The 22,602-nt window shown below is 39.4% G+C and overlaps 1 protein-coding gene across 5 annotated transcripts in view; it reads right to left on the reverse strand.

The window, feature by feature from the left end:
- patj (PATJ crumbs cell polarity complex component) overlaps positions 1–22,602 on the reverse strand; it is a 359,514-nt gene that overhangs the window by 175,139 nt on the left and 161,773 nt on the right. For all 5 annotated transcript variants that reach the window (XM_080195514.1, XM_080195515.1, XM_080195511.1 and 2 more), the window contains one exon: positions 15,055–15,205. In XM_080195514.1, coding sequence (XP_080051640.1) covers positions 15,055–15,205 — 151 coding nt within the window. The remainder of the gene's footprint in view (positions 1–15,054; positions 15,206–22,602) is intronic.

The raw sequence follows: 22,602 nt of genomic DNA on the forward strand, positions 1-22,602 counted from the left end.
TTCTTAGCTCAGTTAACTTGAAAGCAAAAATAAGTTTGATTTTACATTAATTTCCACAGTACCTGCTGAACTGCAGAAAAAGCTCCACAAATAGGGTAATCAAGAAAGCAAACATTACTTTGGAGTAAGCAAAAAATCCACAGCAGTTCCTTCAACAAAGAAGCAGTTGCATGCATGAGCTAGTTAATATTTTCTCCAGTGCAATGTACACACAATGCAAAAACTAGGGCTTGTAGGAATATTGATGAAAATATAATTTTATACGAGGCCTAAACATGAAATGCTATATTTATAAAGCTGCGAGCTCTTAGTTTTTTTTTCCTTCTCAATTAAACAGTTTCCTTTGCACAGGCAGACAAACAGAAGCATTGAAACAAATCAAATCAGAAATTAAATACTTTTTCAGTCTTAAATTTGATTTTTCTTCCAGAAATTAGATTTTCATGCAAAGGGTTTACATTGCTGAAGGAAAAGCCAATGTTTCATGTTAAAAAAGGTGTGTGTGATATCCTTGTCTCACCAGAATGAATACTTCACATTTAGCATAAAAACATCTGCTTATTAATGCTGGAGAGTAATGATAATTTCCTTTGGTTGTAAATTACATTAATTTAATCTATCTTTGCAGCTATTTTGCCACCACAAAATTTTTCAGAATGCATGTCAATCAGCTTACATTAGTATCACCACATCAAACTGAAATCTATTACAAGGGTAGCAACTTTAAATAAAAGCATCTTTCTTTGCATTGAAAGAACAGGAACTAATTCTGCTGTATGTCACGTCCTCATAGAAATAAAAGCACAAGAATGAGCAAGAAATTACACGCTGTCGCAACAGGCACCTTTCCTAACAACAAGATTATTAATTCCTTAAATACATTTTTCATTACTTATTGACTTAGCAATTACCTAACTACCAAAATAATGGCACCTCATTTCTCTCTGTGGTCAAATTTGTTTGAAACCTAATTTTCCATTCAACTGAGCAGCTCTTCGTTTCCCTCAGATTAAAATCCTATAATGTATGCAAGCCATTTTCTCCAAGTCAAATTAACCATGTATTCTAGCACCACATGTACAAATCTCAGGGATCTTACCTGGAAACCCACCTTGCACCATATCTGCTCCAGTTAACTGTCAGACAATTGCATCCCTGGCAGAAAAAATGTGCAGTAGCTGCTGAGCACTGAAAATCTCTCCCTCTGTCTTCTAATCAATATGGTGTCTCATGAGATTTTCCTCCTTAAGGACAAGCCGTCAGTCTGTTTCACTTATCGCCAATAATTAATTATCCTAATTTAATACCAAGAGATATATGGCACACAAGCATATTTAGTCATGTTCTAAGTTATTGAAATAAGCAGAAGCCAGTGGGAGAGAATAACATCAAAGCACTACGTTGATCGTCATCACTTAATCCAGTCAAGCACTGTTTCTAGGGCCTGGCAGCCTAGCCTGCTCTGACAACATTACACTTAATAGCTTTATCCTGATCCCTGGAGTGATTTGTGCTCTCAAACAGACAATGATATTATATAATTCTGCATTTCTTATGGTATGCAGGGCCTGCTTTTACTGCTGTGCAAGATGAAAACTTGCATAAGTAATATTTTGTGCTCCAAATTGAAATCAGAAGAGTCATAATTTTTGACAAAGTAAAAAAGTAAAATTGCAAAGACAATCCTGGCATTAACAAAAAATATTCTCACTCCAGCACCTAATGTACTCTCATCAAAGTTAGAAATCAATCACTTTACACAAACTAACACATCATGTGTCTGGATTTTAATAAAAAATAAATCTCTTGATTTTCATGAATATTACACATATCTTTGAAACCTTATACAATTTTCTTCCAACATATCTGTATCATTGAACTGTGAAGCTTTAACCACCTGAAGATAAATTATCTAAGAATAAGATGTTCAACTGTATTCCATAACTTAAATTTTTGTAGATTCTACAAATTGTCAGAATTCATATCTAACATATAACTGAATCCTTTGACTCCTACTGCAATATTTTGGAAACAAAATAAATAACTAACTATTGGGGCTGCAGCAGATGTTAATTGCTCAGTATGCAATCATAAATTATATAATAGAAAATACATGCACTGATGAGAAAAACATTAAGTACTTAACAAAGGTGTGGATTTTATCTTGCATTGCAGGAGCAGCTCAATGGGGGTCTTACCTCCTTGATTATGCCAAAATTCCAGCTGCCACCAGAGAGTTCACCTGTTTCAGGTGATAAGCCATTATGCAAATCAGTGTCCAATGCCAAACATGGTACTGCCTAATGCAATTTGGTAGACAACTGGGCTCAAAAATGCATTGTGCATGCTCCAAACTGTTCTATTCATCAGAACAGGAGCAGAGACACCAAAAGTTAGTGGTGCTACACTAGACACAGATGCAAAACCTGAATGCCAGAAGAGAGGTGTTAGTATCCAGGCTTGCCATCAAGGAAGCACTTGAGCAACTACGGTAGCAAGGAGTATCAGCAAAATAGAGGTTACTGGAATCAAAAGTAAAAGCCTGCAGTAGTTGGAGTCATGCTCAAAATGAGGAAAGTTGCCAAACCACAGGATGCCAAATATCAAGGTCTCTGGGTTTTGCATAAGTTCCAGAGGTAAGCATCCTTGGAATGACTATCTGCAGTTTGTTTAGCAATGACTTTCTTGCAATAATATAGTCAAAGTTGGTGATTCTATGTTATTGAACATCATTCACAACAAAATCCAGGTATCATTCATAACTCGTCAATGATAGATGATGACCACCTTTCTTTGTCATCCCTGGGTCGATGACCTAAAGCCTTGTACCTAACAGCATTGTGGGGTTTGCATAATTTCTCAGAACAATTAGGAATGAACAATAAACGTAGCTTTATCCGCAATGCACACAGTTCAAGTTACACCAGCCGGATCCTTGTGGAACAGAGTAACTCCTCTGATAGGGGTCCTTCCACTAGATTGCTGTCAGCCAAAACCACAATGACAGGTGCCTCTTTGGCCACAGGCAGTTCAATTTCATCTTGTTTCCATGGAGATGTCAGTTGCACCTGCCACGGAATGACCAGCTAATTCAGGGCTTGGATAGTCAACAATATTCTCAGATGACAATATAGTTCCTGATAGCAGTACTGGCTGCTGGGTGCAACTCTCACTCTCTCAAATGGTCTACGTGTTCCTGATTGATCCTTCTTTCTACTTCCACTTGATAACACAGAGGTCCTGTTTTGCATTAAAAACCTCCAGGGATCCAATTCGACCCATTTCCAAACTTCTCTTTTACAAAGCTTCATCCACTGAAAACTACCATGTTGACTCACGTGAATCATGGTTTGTCTTCTCACTTAAAGGTTTGGCTGCCTCGCTCAGCTAGGCTGCTGCATGCTAGGTGGTAAGGTGCAGTTCTAACTTGCTTGATACCATTGAGAGTGGTGAAGTTCTGAGACTCAGCACTCATCAAAGCTGTTCCATTATCAAACACTATGACTTTAGATATTCCGTGGGTAGAAAAACATTGACTCGATTTCTCAATTATAGCATGCATTGTCAGAGATTTCATCTCAAACACTTCCATCCACTTTGAATGTACATCAACAACATTATGCTCATGAATGGACCAGCAGAATGAATTGGGAGTCATACCCAATTCATTCCCAAGGGGGGCTGCAGCAGATAACCTTTGTTGCAATTGGCACTGTTCACAGTGCTTGACTGGGCTGTCAATGTTGGCATCAATGTCAGGACACCAGACATAACCCCTGGCAAGAATCTCCTTCTTAGATATACCTGGAAGGGCACTGTGTAATTCAGCCAAGAGCAACTTCATTCCTGGTACACAGACATTTACTCTGCCGCCTCAAACGTATGATGCCATCTTCACAACCTAATTCGTTGCTTTGTATATATGATTTCACCTCTCCAGAAACAGGCTCACTGGTCCAACTTATTAATAGCCTGTATCTCACTTTGGGCAACAGACGATTGTTGCTGGTCCAATACCTGATTTGTTGAGCCAAAACTGGCAAAGGGTCCAAGAAATTCAATGTCATAACAATTTCCTGCAATACTGTGGGAGGTGCTACACTCTCTGGCAAAGGCAGGCAGCTCAGCACAGCCATGTTTATGTTGTGTGTTCCAAGTCAGTGATTGAATATATATTCGTAGGCTGACAGAAATAACAGCCAACGCTGAATTCTTGCTGATGCGATTGGCAAAATAACTTTATCTCCTTTAAAAAGGCCCAAAAAGTGGTTTGTTGTCCATAACAGTGAAGTCCTCCCACGCATGCACTAGTGGAACTTCTTTACTCAATATACTATTGACAAGCCATCTTTTTCAATTTGGGAGTAGCCTTCTTCAGCTTCTGAAAGGATTCTTGAACTGTATCCGATAGGTTTTTCAGATCCGCCGTATCTTCTGGGGTAATGCTGCACTAGCATTATATGGAGAAGTGTCATAATTAACACCAATTCTTCAGGTGAGTCAAAATGCACCAACAAGTTTAATGAGCGTAACAATTGTTATTCTGTTAAAAGCTTCTCTTTGGGGTGTCTTCCAAAACCAATGCTGATGCTTCTTTAGCAGCATATGCAAAGGAACCAATAATTTGTTTTACTCGTTCATCGAACATGGGCATTGCTGACTGACCAGAATTTATTGTCCATCTCTAGTTGCCCAATGGCAGTTGAGAGACAACCACACTGCTGTGGCGCTGGAGTCATATACAGGCCAGACCAAATAAGGACAGCAGATTTCCTTCCCTAAAGGTCATTAGTGAACCAATGGGTTTTTCTGAAATTCAACAATGCTTTCTTGATCATCAGTAGATTCTTAATTCCAGATATTTTTCATTGAATTCAAATTCCACCATTTGCTGTGGTGGGATTTGAACCCAGGTCCTCAGAATATCAGTTGACCTACTGGCCATCGCTTTCTAATGCAGACAGATTTGGCGGAAATGCCCACAGTAATTCATCACTCCTAAGAAAGACTTGAGCTCAGATATTTTTCTGGTAGTCGATTGTTATAATCTTGCCTTCCATGGCGTAATCCTCATACATCAATGCAATATCCCAGATAGGTTATCTGAGTAGCTTGAAAATACATTTCTCCTTTGTGAGGCTAACTCCAGTATCTTGAAATCTCTTTATCACCTTCTCTAAATTAATCAAGTACTCAGCTTCTGTCAATCCAGTTATCGACACATAATCCAGGTATACTACAACTCATGACAGTCCATTGGATGGCCCAGTGGTTAGCACTGCTGCCTCACCATGCCAGTGACCTCAGTCAAATTCCAGTCCTGGGTGACTGTGTAGAGTTTGCATGTTCTCCTATATCAGCATGGATATCCTCCAGGCGCTCCGATTTCACAAGGATGTGCACATTAGGTGAACTGGCCCTAGTGTCCCAAGATGTGAAAATTAGGGGAAGTAGCAGGATAAAAATGTGGGGTTACAAGGATGGGGGTTGGGGGGTGGTGTGGTTGGCCTGGTAAGATATTCTGTCGGAGAGTCAGTGCAGACTTAATGGGCTGAATGGCCTCCTTCTGCACTGCAGATTTTATGATTACTCTGTGAGAAATAACACATGTTGACGACACACCAAATAGTAGGTAGTGTACTAAAAACAACACTTGATACATGTTTATCGCAACATAACTTTGGGAAGCATCATCTAACTCAAGTTGCTGATGTGCTTAGCTCATATGAAACTTTGTAAAAGACTGATCTTCAGCCAGCTTTGCATACAAGTTTTCAATCTTTGGGATTAGATATTTACCTAATTTGGCAGCCTAACTAACTGTTAATTTGGACTGTCCACAAATGGGACAGTCTTGTCAAGCTTGATCACAGGGTCAACAAGCGCTGCCCACTCTGCAAATTGTACTAGCTGGACAATATCAGTTCTTTCAAGCTCTTCAGTTGTGTGTCCAATTTTTCTTGCAAGGCATATGGTACTGGTATTGCTCTGAAAAAACAAGGGGTTGCCTTTGGATCTCCATAGATAGGCTCTTTATTTGACCTAACTCATCGCAAAAAACAGTCTCACTCTTCTTCATTAACTCAGGCAGTTCCCCTTTCCAGACCTGGAAGATCTCCATCCAGTTTAACTTAATTACTTGAGTCAATCACGGCTTAGAAGACTTGGCCCTTGGCCTGTCACTATTATTGCTGCGAGCTCAGCTGACTGCTGCTGATAGCTGACAGGTGCATGGTAGTATCATTTATCTTGATGGCTTCTCCAGTGTAAACTGTTAGTTTTGTTGCAGTACCCTGCAAACTTAATAGTGTTCTCCTTTCACCACAACAAAGGCTCCCATATCAATTTCCATCTTCAAGGCTTACCATTTACCAAAAGCATCACAGCAACGGGGACTACCTTTCCCGCTTTCATGTTGAACATTTAAATCCTCAGTAATGGATTTTACCACATTACACATTTGCAATGTATTACTAACTCCATTGCTGGATAGATTAGACTTACTTTTACATTGCTTCCTTAAGTAATCTCTCTTGTGGTAGTGAAAAACCATTCAGCCTCTTTATACCTGAAGGTTTCAGGGGAGTGATTACCCCCACACCGTTAACACTCTACTTCAGTCCTAGGCAACTGATTGTCCCATTTAAAGTCTCTCCCTCTATATGTGGATGCATTTGCTTCCATTTTAAAATTACTTCTTCATTTCTGCTAACTGCAGATTCCCATCCTAATTGGTAAACCGCACCACTTCATGTGCTCTGAATCCCTTATGTACCCCTTTCACCTCTCTCATTCATCATCGCTATCTCCAGCTCTTCTTAAGACTTATATCTGCCTCTGCTTTGGGCGGTCACATTATTTACCGCAGACTAAACTGTCCCACAACATATTATTGAGTGCTCCAAAGTCATAGTGTTCTGAGATCTGGTAATTAACTTGGTAATGCAAGTTGCAATGATTTCCCATGGGTTCTCCTGGTTGAGTTAAACTTAAATCACTGCAATATTACCGATGGCTTCAAATGGTAGTGTGTTTTCACCAAGTCAACTTTCTCAGTGAATGATTTGGGGTCAGGTTCACATCTTCAATTATGCCTATGTATTAAATTGTAGGCCTAAGTCCCACCCACGCTCAGAAGGATCGCCTTTCTCTTCCCCTCCTCTTCTATTCTGTTGGCCAGAAAATAGTAGCCCAAGAGTTCAATGTATTGTCTCCAATCCTCCATTCAGATGTCTAAAGAGTCAACCCATCCTAACTGGGGCTTAATCTGCAAACACTCAATTTGAACTGAACTTCAATATGGCTTTATACCTTCAATTTTGGGATCGCTTTTTTCCTTTCATCCTCATCACCAATGTAATAATTCCTGTTCACCACATTGCTTATCCTCATATAACTACAATATAGAGGCTTGTTGCCTCGTGGCTTCCAGTCAGCTTCCGAGAACGCTCTGGAACAGAAATCTGAGCTCACCCGTGATCCCCAACCCTGCTCTCCGAATGGTTCCCAGGTCATTGGACCCTTACTCAGCAGATGGATCCTTAAAGGGACAATCACCACACTCAGCAATGAACGGTAAGAGTGTCTCACAGATACATGACCTCAACCACAAAGAAACGTAACAGCAACAATATTAGAAACATAATCGCATGCAAGTTGCTCTCTGAGTCACACCATATTAGACATATCTTGTTATTCTTTCACCTTCACTGGGTCATTGCCCAGAAATTCCCTACCTAACACAATCACAGGAACAATATCAACATAGGACTGCAACGATTCAAATGTAAGGCCCACTAACATCTTCTTCAGCCAAGTTACAGGAATGTCGCCCAAATCCTGAGAAAAAAATAAAAGATAGCTGGCTTGTGTGTCGAAGATATATTTGTTTCTTTGGTACATTATATAATTAAGTCTCAATGAAATCTCCACAAGGCTACGCAAATAGTAGTCAAATGCAACCACCCTCTTCCTGCAAACCTGGGCAAAAGTTTAGATTCAGTGATCCATTGTAACTTGATTGAACCACTCTGTAATGAAATAAAATTCATTTTTTTTAATCTACCCACACCCAAGGCCAAGTATTACAAATGCAGGCCCTGTCTTAGATATTTTCTTCGGGGTCATCTCTCCCACAGAATTGTTAACTTGCCTGCAAAGATATTTTCCCGAACTCAGTTTGGGAGCAATTCATCAATCTTGAATGCCTCCTTCTGACACCATGCCTTTCACCACTCTAGCCCTTCGCTTGTCATATTCTCCAATATCCATTCCCATTGGTGAATTTCACTAGCAGTAATTCAGACGTCACTATTTTGAAATCCTGTTTGTTACCTTCTTCTCTAGCTCTTTGGAACTCTAACTGCAGGATCGCAACACACTCTCTCCCTCTGTCATCGGTTCAAACTTGGATCATGATTTCTGGTTCCTCCCATTTTCTCCCTTGGCATATTCTGCACCCTCTCAGTGACATCCTTATCCCAACAATGAACTACCTATCAGTCCCACTAACCCGTACCTTGCTTGTTTCAATTACATCAAAAATATGAAATCAATTAATTTTCTCTCATGCTCTAATATGAAAAAAACAGACAAAATGTGGTTTCAATAGTATCAGAAAGGTTAATTATCTTAAGTGTGCAGAATTACCAAAACAAAACTGGCTATAGAAAACAAAAGGATCAGAAAATGATTTATCACAGCAATTAGATGCAATTATCAGCATACTTCAGCAAAATTCTATGCAGATATATTTCCATTTAATTCTTAATAACTGGAGATAAAAACTTGATTTAAAATGGACTAACAGCTAATCAAATTCATGTGCTACTTTTGGAATAGCCAGCTCATGTAACTGAGGCAGATTCTGTACATGCCCAGAGTAATAAGGGACTCCATACACGTCTCTAAATTCAACCCTGACCATCTGTTCTTTTGCATTGTGCATAGAGACAGCCTTTCATAAAACAACAAGGAAAAAATCAGGCAGTATTTTACCGAAGCGAGTTAACTGCAGAGGCAACAAGCTTATCAACAGAAAAGTACAAGCAGTGAGTCAAATCACAGGTGAAATCATACGACAGATGTCTAATCTCAGAAGCAAACCTTTGTGTGCCCTTCACCCAAGAAAACAATTCACATATTCTGCCCCTTTAGAGGGCACAAGACTGCAGGAATACACTGGATTTCAGTACTATGAACACAGCTAAATTTACCCATTTCTCTAACCCTTTATCCGTCTGTTACAGGATATTTATTATTTCTATTTTCTAGATTTGGAATTAGAGTCTTCACTTCTCACAAATAACAGAGAAGCTTCAGAGCTGAGCTTCAAAACATTAAAGGGCACAATCTTTTTTTTATTTAAGTATGATACTTCAGTCAAATTGTTAATTTAGCATTACAACTGCGCACCTACGCAAGACACAGAAGTTAAAAACAATTTCCTCCCTCTCTATGCTGAAGAATTATTGATTTGTGAAACAGATTAATATTTAAATTGTTATACTGCCTTGGTTAACTTGTTTAACAAGATCTGGATGATAATTATCTGCTTATGAGAAAGACTGAAGATTAGAGGATTAGGTGAAGTGACTAAATACACTCCGTGCTTTAAACTCTGCCAGTGGAAGGGAACATCCCCAGTCACCTACACTGCCTACTCTAGGCCCAGTCACAGCTTGCTGAGACCAATTATTCGCTTCCTCTCACATTATGAGGCTCTTGATAAACGTGATATATTTATATACTTGTAATGGATGGTGCTTCGACACTTGCTGCATCCCCATTACAGCAGTCAACACCTAAGGAATATTATGAAGAATGATGTTAGTTGCCAGTAAAGGTATGAGTGTATGTGTGTATAAGTGTAAGCTGGGTTTGTTGCCAGTGAGTATCCCGCCCTCCCAAAAGGGTGGCTATAGAATTGGGGTCAAGGAGGGCATGAAATGTAAATAGTGAGGGATAGGTGAAAGCAAGTGATCAGAGGAAACAATGGACATAGGGAGGTTATATGACATGGGAAGGTGAAGTGGGTTTGCCATGAAAATGGGTGGGAGCACTGATATTGAGGGACAGAAGAAATAGGAGCACGGATGGAACATATGGCCTGTTATGCCATTCAGTATGCTTTGCCATTCAGTATGATCATGGCTGATCTGAGACGTCAACTCCATTTTCCTGCCTGCTTCTCATCTCCCTCAATTCTCTGACACATCAAAAATCTGTCTATCCCAGCCCAACATATTCTATTATGGAGCATCCACAATCAACAGGGATACAGCATATCAAATATTCACAATCCTTTGAATAAAATAATTTCTCCTTATCTCAGTCTAAATGAATGGCAGCTTATCTGAAGATTGTGCCCCCATGACTTAGACTCCTGCCTAGTGGAAGCAATCTTTCATCTACCCTATCAAATCCCTTCAGAATTTTGTGGATTTAAAGGACATGACCTCTCATTCTTCTAAACTTCAGAGAATATAAGCCCAATATTACAGAATCACAATTGCTTTGGTGCAGTAGGCGGCCATTTGACCTATCATGTCTTCACTGAATGGTTTGCTAAATGAGTATCATAACTTAGTGCCACTGCCCTGCCTTTTCCCATAACCCTGCACATTGTTTCTATTCAAGTAATTATCTAATACCTGCTTGAATGCCTTGATTAAACCTGCCTTGACCACACCTCTAGGCCGTGCATTCCAAACCCAAACTACATGGTGAGAAAAAGATTTTTCTCACATCACATTTGCTTCCTTTGCAAATCACTTCAAGTTTGCTAGCTCTCATTCTTGATCCATTTGAGTGGGAATAATTTCTCCCTATGTCGAACCCCCATGATTTTGAACATCTCTTTCAAATCTCCTTGTAGCCTTCTTCTCTCCAATTTATCCTCATAACTGAAGTTTCTCATACTTGGAACCATTCCTTTAAACCTCTTCCGTACTCTCTCCAATGCATTACATCCTTCCTATAGTGTGGCAACGAGACCTGAAAACAATTTTCCAGCTGATATCTAAGTCGTGTCTTATACAGGTTGCGCGTAGCCTCCTTGCTCTTGTACTTTATGGTCCTATTAATGAAGCCCAGAGTATTCTGTGCTTAATTAACTGCTCACTCCACTTGTCCTGCCACCTTCAATGATCTACGCAGATATACATCCAGGTTCCACTGCTCCTGCATCCCATTAAGAATTGTATCCCTTATTCTTCATGTTCTTCCCATCAAAATGCACCACCTCACTCTTCTCTGTATTTAATTTCATCTGGCACGTATCTGCCCCTTTCATCAACTTTCCTATGCCCTTTTGAAGTTCTACACTGTCCTCTTCAAAGTTTACAATAATTCCAAACTTTGTGTCATCCACAAACTATGAAAGTGTTCCATGCACACCAAGATCATTAATCTATATCAGAAGAAGCAAGGGTCCCAATACCGATTCATGGGATACACCACTACAAACTTTTCTCCAGCCCGAAAAATATCCATTCATCATTACTCTCTGCTTCCTATTATTCGACCTATTTTGTATCCACGTTGCTATTAACCCTTTGTTACATGAACTATAATTTTTCTCTGTTTTGAGGCACGTAATGAATGCCTTCTAAATGTTCACGAACACCACATCAACAGTATTACCCTCACTGATCCCCTCAGAAAACTCCAGTAAGTTAGTTAAACATGATTTCCCCAGAGCCATGCTGGCTCTTCCTAATCAACCCACACTTTACCATGTGTCTGCGGATTCTATCCTAAACATCTGTTAGCCTCTCATCACAAGACAATTCCCTTATCACAGGGATCAATTTAGTAACCTTTGCTGTACCACCTCCACTCAAGCATATCCTTTCTCAAATGTGGAACCCAAAGCTGCACAGAGTGTTCCAGATGTGGTCTCACCAAAACCCTGCACTTTGTAACAGGAAGATGTTAAGGAAGGGGAGGAAAGCAGTGAAAATTGGTGAGAAAGGGCGAGATCAGTTGAGGAAGGAGATTGAAATCACCGAGGATGTGAAATCTTTGTTGAGGGAAGAAACAGAAGATATCTTGATTTAGGATGGGGAAAGGAGTTGTAGTGGGAGCCAGTAAAGAATGAGGATTTTAATACAGCGACAAGAAAGAAAACGCAAGGTATGGTGCATAAAGCAGGAGAAGGTACCAGAAGTAATGGGTTAGAGATTAAGATATATTTTGAGAGCCCCAGCCAGGAGCCCAAAAGTAAGGAAGAATGGAAAGGAGATTGCCTACGTTATCACCCATCAGAATTTCCCAGCTTTCTCTGAATTGAACAGATTGCCGACAAAAATAAGTTATATCCTTTTTTGTCACTTAAACCAGAGATCTATCCAAGACCAAATCAGAATTTTGGCTTCAATCCACTCGCCTAGTTGAAACTTTACACATGCCATCTATGAAATGGAAACTTTGCAATAGAAACTCTGAAACCGGAAGTAGTCATTATTTTATTAGACTGATAATGAGAACATTATTGAACTTGAGTAATGCTGGAGAAAGAGACAGAACTATTGCCGTTTGGCTACCGAAAACAAAGACTGTGCTGTTCCTCAATATTTTGCCTATTATTGTTGCAATTATCTTCAAATATTAAGGGGAGACACTTATTTGATAGCAGCAAGAAGCAATGAAAATCATGATGATTCATGTCGAACCAGTCTATTTATGGTACAATTGATTCCTCCATTATCAGATTTCCATTTGTAAATAGACAAAAGCATATGGAGCTGAATGGACACTGCTACACAGCAGCAGTCCCTCCCAAACCCCACCTAATTTGACTACTGCTAAACGTGCAGAGGCATGTATGATTTTACCATCTCACATACCCATGCATTCATAATGACGTTCAGTATTTTGGAGGAAAACTGAGGGTAATTGTTACATTTGCTTGTGTGAACGTAACAGCAGTTAATGTCTTAATTTGCACCACAACATATGTATCCATAAATTCTGCATGAGCATTTACTAATAAACAAGCTAAATTCAGCTAATAAATGCTGAGAAAGCATAATGAGTCTTCAGATATAAATCAAATTTAGTTTTATGCCTCACAAACGTGGTCCCATGTGTTAAAAAAAATTAACTCCTTCCTTCTCATTTTGTGTCTGCAATATTTATCCTCAAATGTCAAGAAGCATCTATTTGCATCGATGAACATCACTGGAGAATTTGTTTTCCTAAAGATATGTACTCAGTATTGCTGAAGAAAAGGGGACATTTCTGTTGAAGCATTTCATCTTGTTGATTTTGCTTATATTGGTTTCTAGTCAATTACCTGACGGGTGCAAAGTGAAAAGCTTTGACAAAAACGTCTCTTTTTTCAGCAATGCACAAGTTCTATATTCCCAAATGACTGTATTCAGTTTAAGACTTATATCGCATTAAAGAGAAAAAAAAGACCATTCTGTTTTTAAAATTAATTGCAAGCTTAAATGTCAAAAGCTCAGGCTCCATTTGTCTGTTGTTCATGTGCAGATTTGTGAATCTTAGATATTTTCAGCTAATTAAGACAAGATGATAATCTGTAAATTAATGAATACAAAATAATTAACATAACAAATAAATGTTAAAGAACTGAAACATTCTAAGTATGTGGAATGAAGCTCTGCCTCTACAGTGCAGCAGCAAGTACCCCACTGCATCATTACTGGACTATTCACTGGGGTAGTATCAAGCATCATGAATGGAACAAAGATCCTTAAGAATACGGCAAGCACACATAATTAATCTTAAACTAAGCAAGGTCTATCTTACTGGAGTGGCAAAATGAAGGCTAAATAAATTTATTCCCATTCCCTTGGCTTGATCAGCACTAAGGTCATAGAAGGTTTTGAAATATGGAATTAAAATGTGACATTTGCTTCAAAGGATGTGAATGAATGGATTGAAGATCTTTTAAAAAGTCAGTTTTCTTTTTAAACATAGGTAAGGTTTTGCCAGCACCAACAACCCATTCATAAGAAGAGCTGAAAATGCTCGGAAAACTCAGGTGTGGCAGCACTTATGGAGACAGAAGCAGAATTAATCTTTCAAGTCCATTTAATTCTTCAGCGGTAAAGAGGGATGGATTTTATACCATTTAAGGGTGGAGCAAAATAGAAGGTCAGTGGTAGGTGGGAGGTCATGAGAGATTTAAAATGCTAATGGTAGTGTTACAGACTAAAGAAGGTGTTAATAGTGGCATAAATATAACACTGTCATTAACACTCCCTTTTGTCTCCCTTTGTCAAATGTCTCCTTAGCTCCCACCTACTCCTGAATTGTATAAAATCCATCAAATTTCTACCTTTCTTTAGCACAACAGTCATGTGAACTTGACATATTAACTCAGTCTCTCTCTCTCTATAGGTGCTATAAAAAGTCTGACAACACCAGGTTTAAGTCCAACCAATTTATTTGATAGTAAATTCACTAGCTTTCGAGGTTACCCTCTTTGTCAGGTGAATGGAGAGTTCACCTGACGAAGAGGGTAACCTCGAAAGCTAGCGAATTTACTATCAAATAAATCGGTTGGACTTAAACCTGGTGTTGTCAGACTTTTTACTGTGTTTACCCCAGTCCAACACCGGCATATCCACATCATCTGTAGGTGCTGCCAGACCTGTTGAGTTCTTTCAGCATTTTCCATTTTTATTTCAGACTTTCGACACCCACAGTATTTTGCTTTTAGAGCCCACTTAAACATTTTACCATCACTTGTTTTGAATTAAAAACACTGCAAAATCTGAAAGCATATCCATAAATTGGGGATTATCCATTCTGCATTAATTTTCACATTCACTAATAGCACCATTTGGTTTGAAACATTTATACTTAGACTTGCTGATAAGCCCAGAAACAAATTCTGTAGCCATACATTAAATCATCAGACTTATTTTGGTGACAGCACTCCTGCCTATTCCCAATTTTCCCAGAGTCCTGACAACTGACAGAATATCTGAATGGGAAAAAATATCTTATATGCATTACACATTCATCACAACCCTGGTCAGAATACTGACATTGGTTTAACTACTTTCTTAATGAACTTACGGTCACTTTCATTTTGTTCCTCTAAAGCACTGTCAGTGTCTGGTACATCATCTGGTTCCTCTGGTTTTGACAATTGCAGGTCTGTGGGTTCTTTGTAAGGTGGAGGCAGTCGCATTGGTGGTGGTGCTCCACCTACATCAGGACCCAAGCTCTGAAAGAAGAACAGAGAACATTAATACATTTTCACATGTCTTTACAACGGTGGTACAACTGCACAATGGTTGCCAGTATTTGTACAGTTGAAGTGATAAAATAATCCTTTCCAAACAATTTCTCAACAGAAACCAGGGAAATTTACAAAGCAATATAATGGCTGGACAATGACAAAGTGCGGATCATGCACAACTGAGAGAAATCAGTAATCAGCTTTCAAAGACTGAATTTTTCAGATTGCTAAAGAGGGCCCTCGCCATTTTATTGATCATTGATTGGCAACAGGTGAGACTTCCATTCACACTTTGATGAAGCCGCACCTTGGACAGCTGTCAGTAAATCAGATTGGCTGACAGATCTTCAGCCCCTCCAGGCACAGCGCGGCAGTAGCTGGATGGTGGGGACAACTAGGTTATTGGGGAATAGGGCCTGGGGCTGGGAGGGGAGGGCTCACTCAATCACAAGGAGGCTTCTGATGCAGGGGCTCGACCCCCCACCCCGCCTCCCCATTTTCCTGCCCCAGATTGAGGGGTTAACTTCGTCTGTTTTCCAACCTGAGCTTTCCGCCAGCCTGAAGATTGAGGCTGGGTGGGAAAAAGCCCTTTAATGGCCACTTGGAAAGGGTAGGCTTCCAGTCGGAGGTCCTGCCCATCCCTGTATAAAATACCATCCAGGTTGGGGTGAGTGGGATCCCAGAAGGAATACTGGGCATGCAATTTCACACTTGTCAAAATCCATCCATCAAAGATAAAGCATCCTGGATCAAAGGATAATATGACTGCTTTCTGAGTATAGACATCATCCTGTATGGTGAAATGCTTGTGGTTACAGACAAGATAAATTTTTGTTTTGAGTTGACCCCTCTTCCTGGTCATGAATACAAAAAGTTTCAAAGGCTGGAATCCTGTCACCTTGTAAAAGTACTAGATCCACTCCTAACTCTTGCTGCTGTTCCTTATAGCACAAGACCATTTCATATCACAGAATCATAGAATCCCTACAGTACAGGAGACGACCATTTAGGCCATCAAGTCTGTACTGACCACAATCCCATGCAGGCCATATTCCCATAACCCAAAACATTTATCCCACCAATCCATCTGACACTAGGGTCAATTTAGCATGGCCAAACAACCTAACTCGCACGTCTTTGGACTGTGGAAGAAACTGGAGCACCCAGAGGAAACCCACACAGACACGGGGTGAACATGCAGACTCCGCATAGACAGTGACCCTAGGCCAGAATTGAACCCACATCTCTGGTGCTGTGTGGCAGCAGTGCTAACCACTGTGCCACCCCAAATATATTCCTATATTTCTGCTTTTTTTTCTTTAGTGTATTGGCTTGTTTGCTGTACTATGCAGTAGATTTCAAATTACTGTGTAGTTGCACATCCACGGAGCTTAGCAGAAACACTACTACTGAAACCTTTCAAAGCACCATCATGGACACCTGCTGGATAAGCCAGTACTCGGTGCTCTTAAGATGATCCAACAGATAGGTCAACACATTGCGCATGGCATAATGAACACTGTATTTCCATATTACGTATTAGAGAATGGTTTCAATATGAAGATACAACTTAGACTCAATGACCACTTCTTTTAGTGCAGCTTTTAACAGTCAGATCAGCGAGAAGGTCAAACAAGTTACTTCTTGGTTTTCATTCCCGCATTGTGTGAAGGAGGTTCATTTGGCAGTTTGTCTTCAGGACATAGCAACCTCAATCAATTACTGAACCAAAAATTAGTGGTAGCCATTTAAGTCCTTCATTCCATGTCCTAGTTTCCCTCATCATTCCATAGATTACAAGAATTGATACAAAAATCTAGTTGTTAATTAGAAGTCACTAGTTAAGCATCCTCCAAACTGGCACCAACACTAAACAACGAACAAATGCAGTGTGTGTTGCTGCAGATTCTAGTCAATTAAGGTAAAAACTGAAAGTTAAGATTCATAGTATTTACACAATTTCCCCAAGCAACGAAATATTAATTAGAAAATGAAAGATTCATAAATAATACATAAACATTAATAATATAATATAAATAAACATTTTGTTGGCTATAAAAATAAATTGCACGCGGGTCAAAAAAAGTTTCTCATTTGATAGGAAGTACAGGCCTGAGGTTTGCACCTGATTTTTGTCCAGACATCAGCTAATTCTAGGTGGACAGAATCAAATTAATCAGTGCGTATGATCGCAGAATTTTAAGTAAATGTTAGCTACACTCAATCATTTTATGCTGGAACATCATGATCTTATACTTCTGTTTAAACATTCATTAGGCCACAAAATTGATCACAATGCAAGGTCGCATGCGATTTTGTCCCACCTGCTAATTACAAGAGATTTTCAGATGCAGACACGGAATTACATGAGATTTTCAGATGCAGATTCTGCTTTGATCAAGCAGACGCAGCATGGATTTGTGAAGGGGAAGTCGTGTTTAACGAATTTATTGGACTTCTATGAGGATGTGGCGAGTGCGATAGACAGAGGGGAACCGGTGGATGTGGCATTTTTAGATTTCCAAAAGGCATTTGATAAGGTGCCTCACAAAAGGTTGCTGCAAAAGGTTAGGGTGCATGGAGTTGGGGGTAAGGTGTTGGCCTGGATAGAGGATTGGTTGTCTAACAGGAAGCAGAGAGTTGGAATCGATAGATGCTATTCTGGTTGGCAGTTGGTGACTAGTGGAATGCCGCAGGGATCAGTGCTGGGGCCTGTTTACAATTTACATAGATGATCTGGAGGAGGGGGCTGAGTGTAGGGTAACGAAATTTGCTGATGACATGAAGATGAGTGGAAAAGCAAATTGCGTGGAAGGTGCAGAAAGTCTGCAGAGAGATCTGGAAAGGCTGAGTGAGTGGGCGAGGACCTGGCAGATGGAGTATAATGTTAGCAAATGTGAGGTTATCCACTTTGGTAGAAACAATAGTAGGAGGAATTATTATTTAAAAGGCGAAAAGCTGCAGCATGCTACATTGCAGAGGGACCTGGGGGTCCTTGTGCAAGAATTGCAAAAACCCAGTCTGCAAGTGCAGCAGGTGATCAAGAAGGCAAATGGAATGTTAACCTTTATAGCGAGGGGGATAGAATATAAAAGCAGTGAGGTCTTGCTACAACAGTACAGGGTACTGGTGAGGCCGCAACTGAAGTACTGTGTGCAGTTTTGGTCGCTGCATTTGCAGAAGGATACATTGGCCTTGGAGGGAGTGCAGAGGAGGTTCAATAGGCTGATACTGGAGATGAGGGGGTTAGCCTATGAGGAGAGATTGAATAGACTGGGTCTGTACGCGTTGGAGTTTAAAAGGCTAAGGGGGGGTCTTATAGAGACATATAAGATAATGAAGGGGATAGATAGGGTAGAGGTAGAGGGATTCTTCCCGCTTAGAAAGGATAGCAGAACTACAGGGCACAGCCTCAAAATAAGGGCGGGGGGGAGGGGCTGCAGCTTAGATCGGAGTTCAGGAGGAACTTCTTCACTCAAAGGGTGGTGAATCTCTGGAATTCTCTGCCCGTTGAAGTGGTGGAGGCTACCTCGCTAAATATATTTAAGTCACGGGTAGATAGGTTTCTGATAGACAAGGGAATTAAGGGTTATGGGGAGAAAGCACTTCAGATCAGCCATGATCTTGTTGACTGGCGGGGCAGGCTCAAAGGGCTAGATGGCCTACTTCTGCTCCTTTTTCTGATGTTCTTCGACACCTGTGGTTACATGAATCCAGCAGGAATCCTCTGATCCACAGTGACCAGCCAGTCAACTGAAACCACACCCAGGTCTATTTCTTCCACTGGTATCATAATTTGTTTATTATTTATATTGATCTGCCCTTAATACACAAGACTTGGCTACATATGACCAGCACTTAACCGAAACCAGTCAGGTGTTTCCTACTGTGCTGCATTAAATAGTTAATTGAACATGCCAGTGACGAGCAGTCAACTGAAGACAATTAAGATCCAAATGTATTAAATCAGTCAATTCAATATCCTCTTTAAAAAGTTGAAGGACGTTACTCAATTCCAGGCAGCCCCACTTCCCTTTGTGAAGCTGGAAGATGTGATTTCTGTCACAAATCCATTCCAATGCATTGTTTGATTGTGCAGGTTCTTGCTTTCATGCACTAAATTTGCATGCAAACATCAGCATAATTTCACTTTGAGAAATCAAGGTATTCTGGGCACATTTTGCATAAACCCCACACCTCATTTCCTTTAATTAATACTACAACAGCAATTGGTAATATGTGATAGCCCATCATTTATTCTAAGTGTATACTGCTGAAATACTCAACAACTAATGACCTGAACAAATTCAGTCAATCAAGAAATGAATCCCTTGAGGTTTCAAAATTCAAGTAACTCAACCAATACTAATAATATTATCAATGTTTTTAGAGTAAGTACATAGAGAATACTGTACTGAGAGCTGTGGGTTTACTCTGCTCACGTAACAGAATTGTAATTTAATATACTTATCAAGGGATCTTTGAAGTGTTTTTCTTGCTTATTTTAACAAAAATATAAAAATTTAACTTTTAATAAATATTGTGTATTTATTTATTGCCAATCATTTTTTCAGGATGTCCCATAGGTCTTCATAGCTAATTAATTACTTTTGAAAGATAGTCGCTTATGTGCTTTGATGTTGTTGTTGTTTGAGGGATAAACATTGGCCACAATAAAAGGGAAATCCCCAGATCTGCTACAAGTAGCGCCATTTCAACAAGCAGACATGACCTTTGTTTAACACCTCATTTGAAAGACAACACATCCAACAATGCAGCATTTGCTCAGATAACTGAAGTCATTGCAGCAATGGCATTTGAAAAATGTAATTTTGTTCTGTTATCAGATATTAAAACAGTAAGTTAAAATATGTGAACATTGCCAGGAAAAGCCACAAATCTCAGGGCACTGTCCCATTGTTTTCTATGATGTTATTCTGCTCAAACTCAGTTTATTAAAGACAAGCTCCAAAGAGACTGTCTCTTTATTAAAGGACTTCAACAATACAAGATCAGATCTTGCAGTAATTATTCAGTTGCTATTCTTCTCATTGCAACAGGCGGCGTTGAATAGAGCTCCATGAGCAGCTTTTAGATTGCTACTAACAGAAATTATTCCTCATCAAGAATCTAGTGATATAAACTGGAAAAACCATGCACTTAAATCCAGTTTGAACATAATTCAATGTATTGTCTCACTTAACATCTTAAGGTTTTGTTTCTTTGCACCACTTATTTACATCCAGAACATTAGTCTATGTAGTTCCAGCCACCTGATTTAAAGGGGCATCTAGTGGGCATCCTTCATATAATCCATTAAGTAGTTGACCACCATCTAAATCAGTGGTGGGCAACCTGTGCCCCGGGGGAGCACACGTGTGGCCAACTTGGATTCTGAGTATGGCTCACAAGACATTTTATTGACTGTTGCCTATGCACAGAGTTGCCACATTCTGCTGCTTTCCATCTATGTAGCTTTTTCCTGCCATTATAACTGAAGTGATACACATGTAAATGGCGTGTGATGCGAGGTACGTGTTGATGGCACACAACATTGACTACGAGAGCCTTTCAATCCTGCTGCATTCAATCAAGTGTAATATTTCTTTTGTTTTTACCACTTTAAATTGATGACAGTTCTCAAAACCTATGAATGATTAAGCATTTTCTATAACTTACAAAATATTAGCATGTATTCAAAGTATTTCACCTTACTCAAGGCTCATAGTTAATGAACATGTCCAATTTCAATCTTGGGGCCCACTGAGATGAAGGAGGATCACTCATGTGGCCCACTCACTGGCATAGATTGTTAACCATGATGTGGAATAGTTAGCACTGCTGCCTCGGAGTGACACTCTGAAAGCTTGTGTTACAAATATACCTGTTGGACTTTAACCTGGTGTTGTGAGACTTCTTGCTGTAGGTTGTTAAACCAGGGTAAACCAGCTCAATGTTGCACAGATTAAAAGTACAAATTTCATAATACAGTTTCTGCTTACAGAAAAGATGAAGCATTCACGAGGTAAATCCTTGAACTGTAGGAATAGTGATTTAGTTTTTCTCTTCCTCCTAATCCTGGAATCTTATCCACCTTCATTAAAAAGTTAATTGATTAATGGTTAATTGGAAGAGAATGAAGTGCTAATGTCCAACTCACTGGGAGATTAAAGTTTTAAAGGAAGAATTGACCAACTTTTCTGCAAGAAGAATTAATTTTAAGTACAAATATACTCACATAAATCTGGCACCCTCAGATCAACACAGGGCCAGATTTTCTTCCATTATAAACTTTCAATCTGGCATGCCACTCAAAGTAATCCAGTTTGTTGTCATGCAATAGGTTCAGTCACAGAATTCAATATATCAGGTTTATGTCCAGTTCTCATGCAATATCGACCATCAGTTAGTGGTTTGTTCTGGCTTTGTAAAGTTTGAGAGCATTTGCCAATTTGAAATTATAAACTTCTTAGGATTGGATCTAGCTCCATGCACAAATGGATCTCAAGGTGCATTGTGCCTGCCATTATAAATAACGTCCAGCTACTCAAATTGGTTTATTTTTTTTTTGTGGACATTCGTCTGAGCAATCCAAAATTAGTATGCAATGGCTCGAACAGTGAAGATCTGGATACAAAAATATTTGGTGCTCAGGTAGTCAGATTTTAGATACTGAAAGAGTTAAAAATCATACAAGTTTAAAAATCACATAAGCTGCTAAACTTCTAAAATTCTACAGAGAAATTCCTAATGAGAAACCATTTGCCTTAGCTACAGTTAACAGGACCACGGTTGTATTAATTATAAAGGATGCTTTTTTCACACAATATGCACACAAGTGAGCACTGTATGGCTGCAGCCCATGTAATCATTGGTCAAACATGTTTTTGTCATACTTACATCTGGAAGTTAGTCGATAACTATAAAGAAATACATATGTTTGATGGTAGTATAAGTAAATGTGCTCACATTGTAATTGGACAATTAAATTCGTATTTTAAACATTTACGTAATCCCAACTATTAGTGGTGAATGGACATGGATCATTTTTTAAACAAAATACACCTCTAATTGTGAGATGTTAATTGCTTGTAGCTGAACCACAGGGTATAACTGTCATTATATTTCCTTGTTCAGGAAGTTTTTGGGTCCCCAGTCGCCAGCAGATTTCCTTGCTGTAGCTCATATACTGATTTTGAATTTGAACACTGAGTCGATTTGGCCAGTTATGAGGAGTGAGATACATGATGGTGGAATACCTGTGAAACTCCTGCAGCAAGTTCTCTATAGATGGTCCAGTTGACCTTTTCTTGTCTGGTATTTACATGCATTAAAATATTTACACACTCCTGATAACTGACAATGATACTATGTTAAATATT

This window comes from Carcharhinus amblyrhynchos, chromosome 9, assembly GCF_965287045.1.
Source record: "Carcharhinus amblyrhynchos chromosome 9, sCarAmb.v2.hapA, whole genome shotgun sequence".
In the NCBI taxonomy this organism is placed as follows: domain Eukaryota; kingdom Metazoa; phylum Chordata; class Chondrichthyes; order Carcharhiniformes; family Carcharhinidae; genus Carcharhinus; species Carcharhinus amblyrhynchos.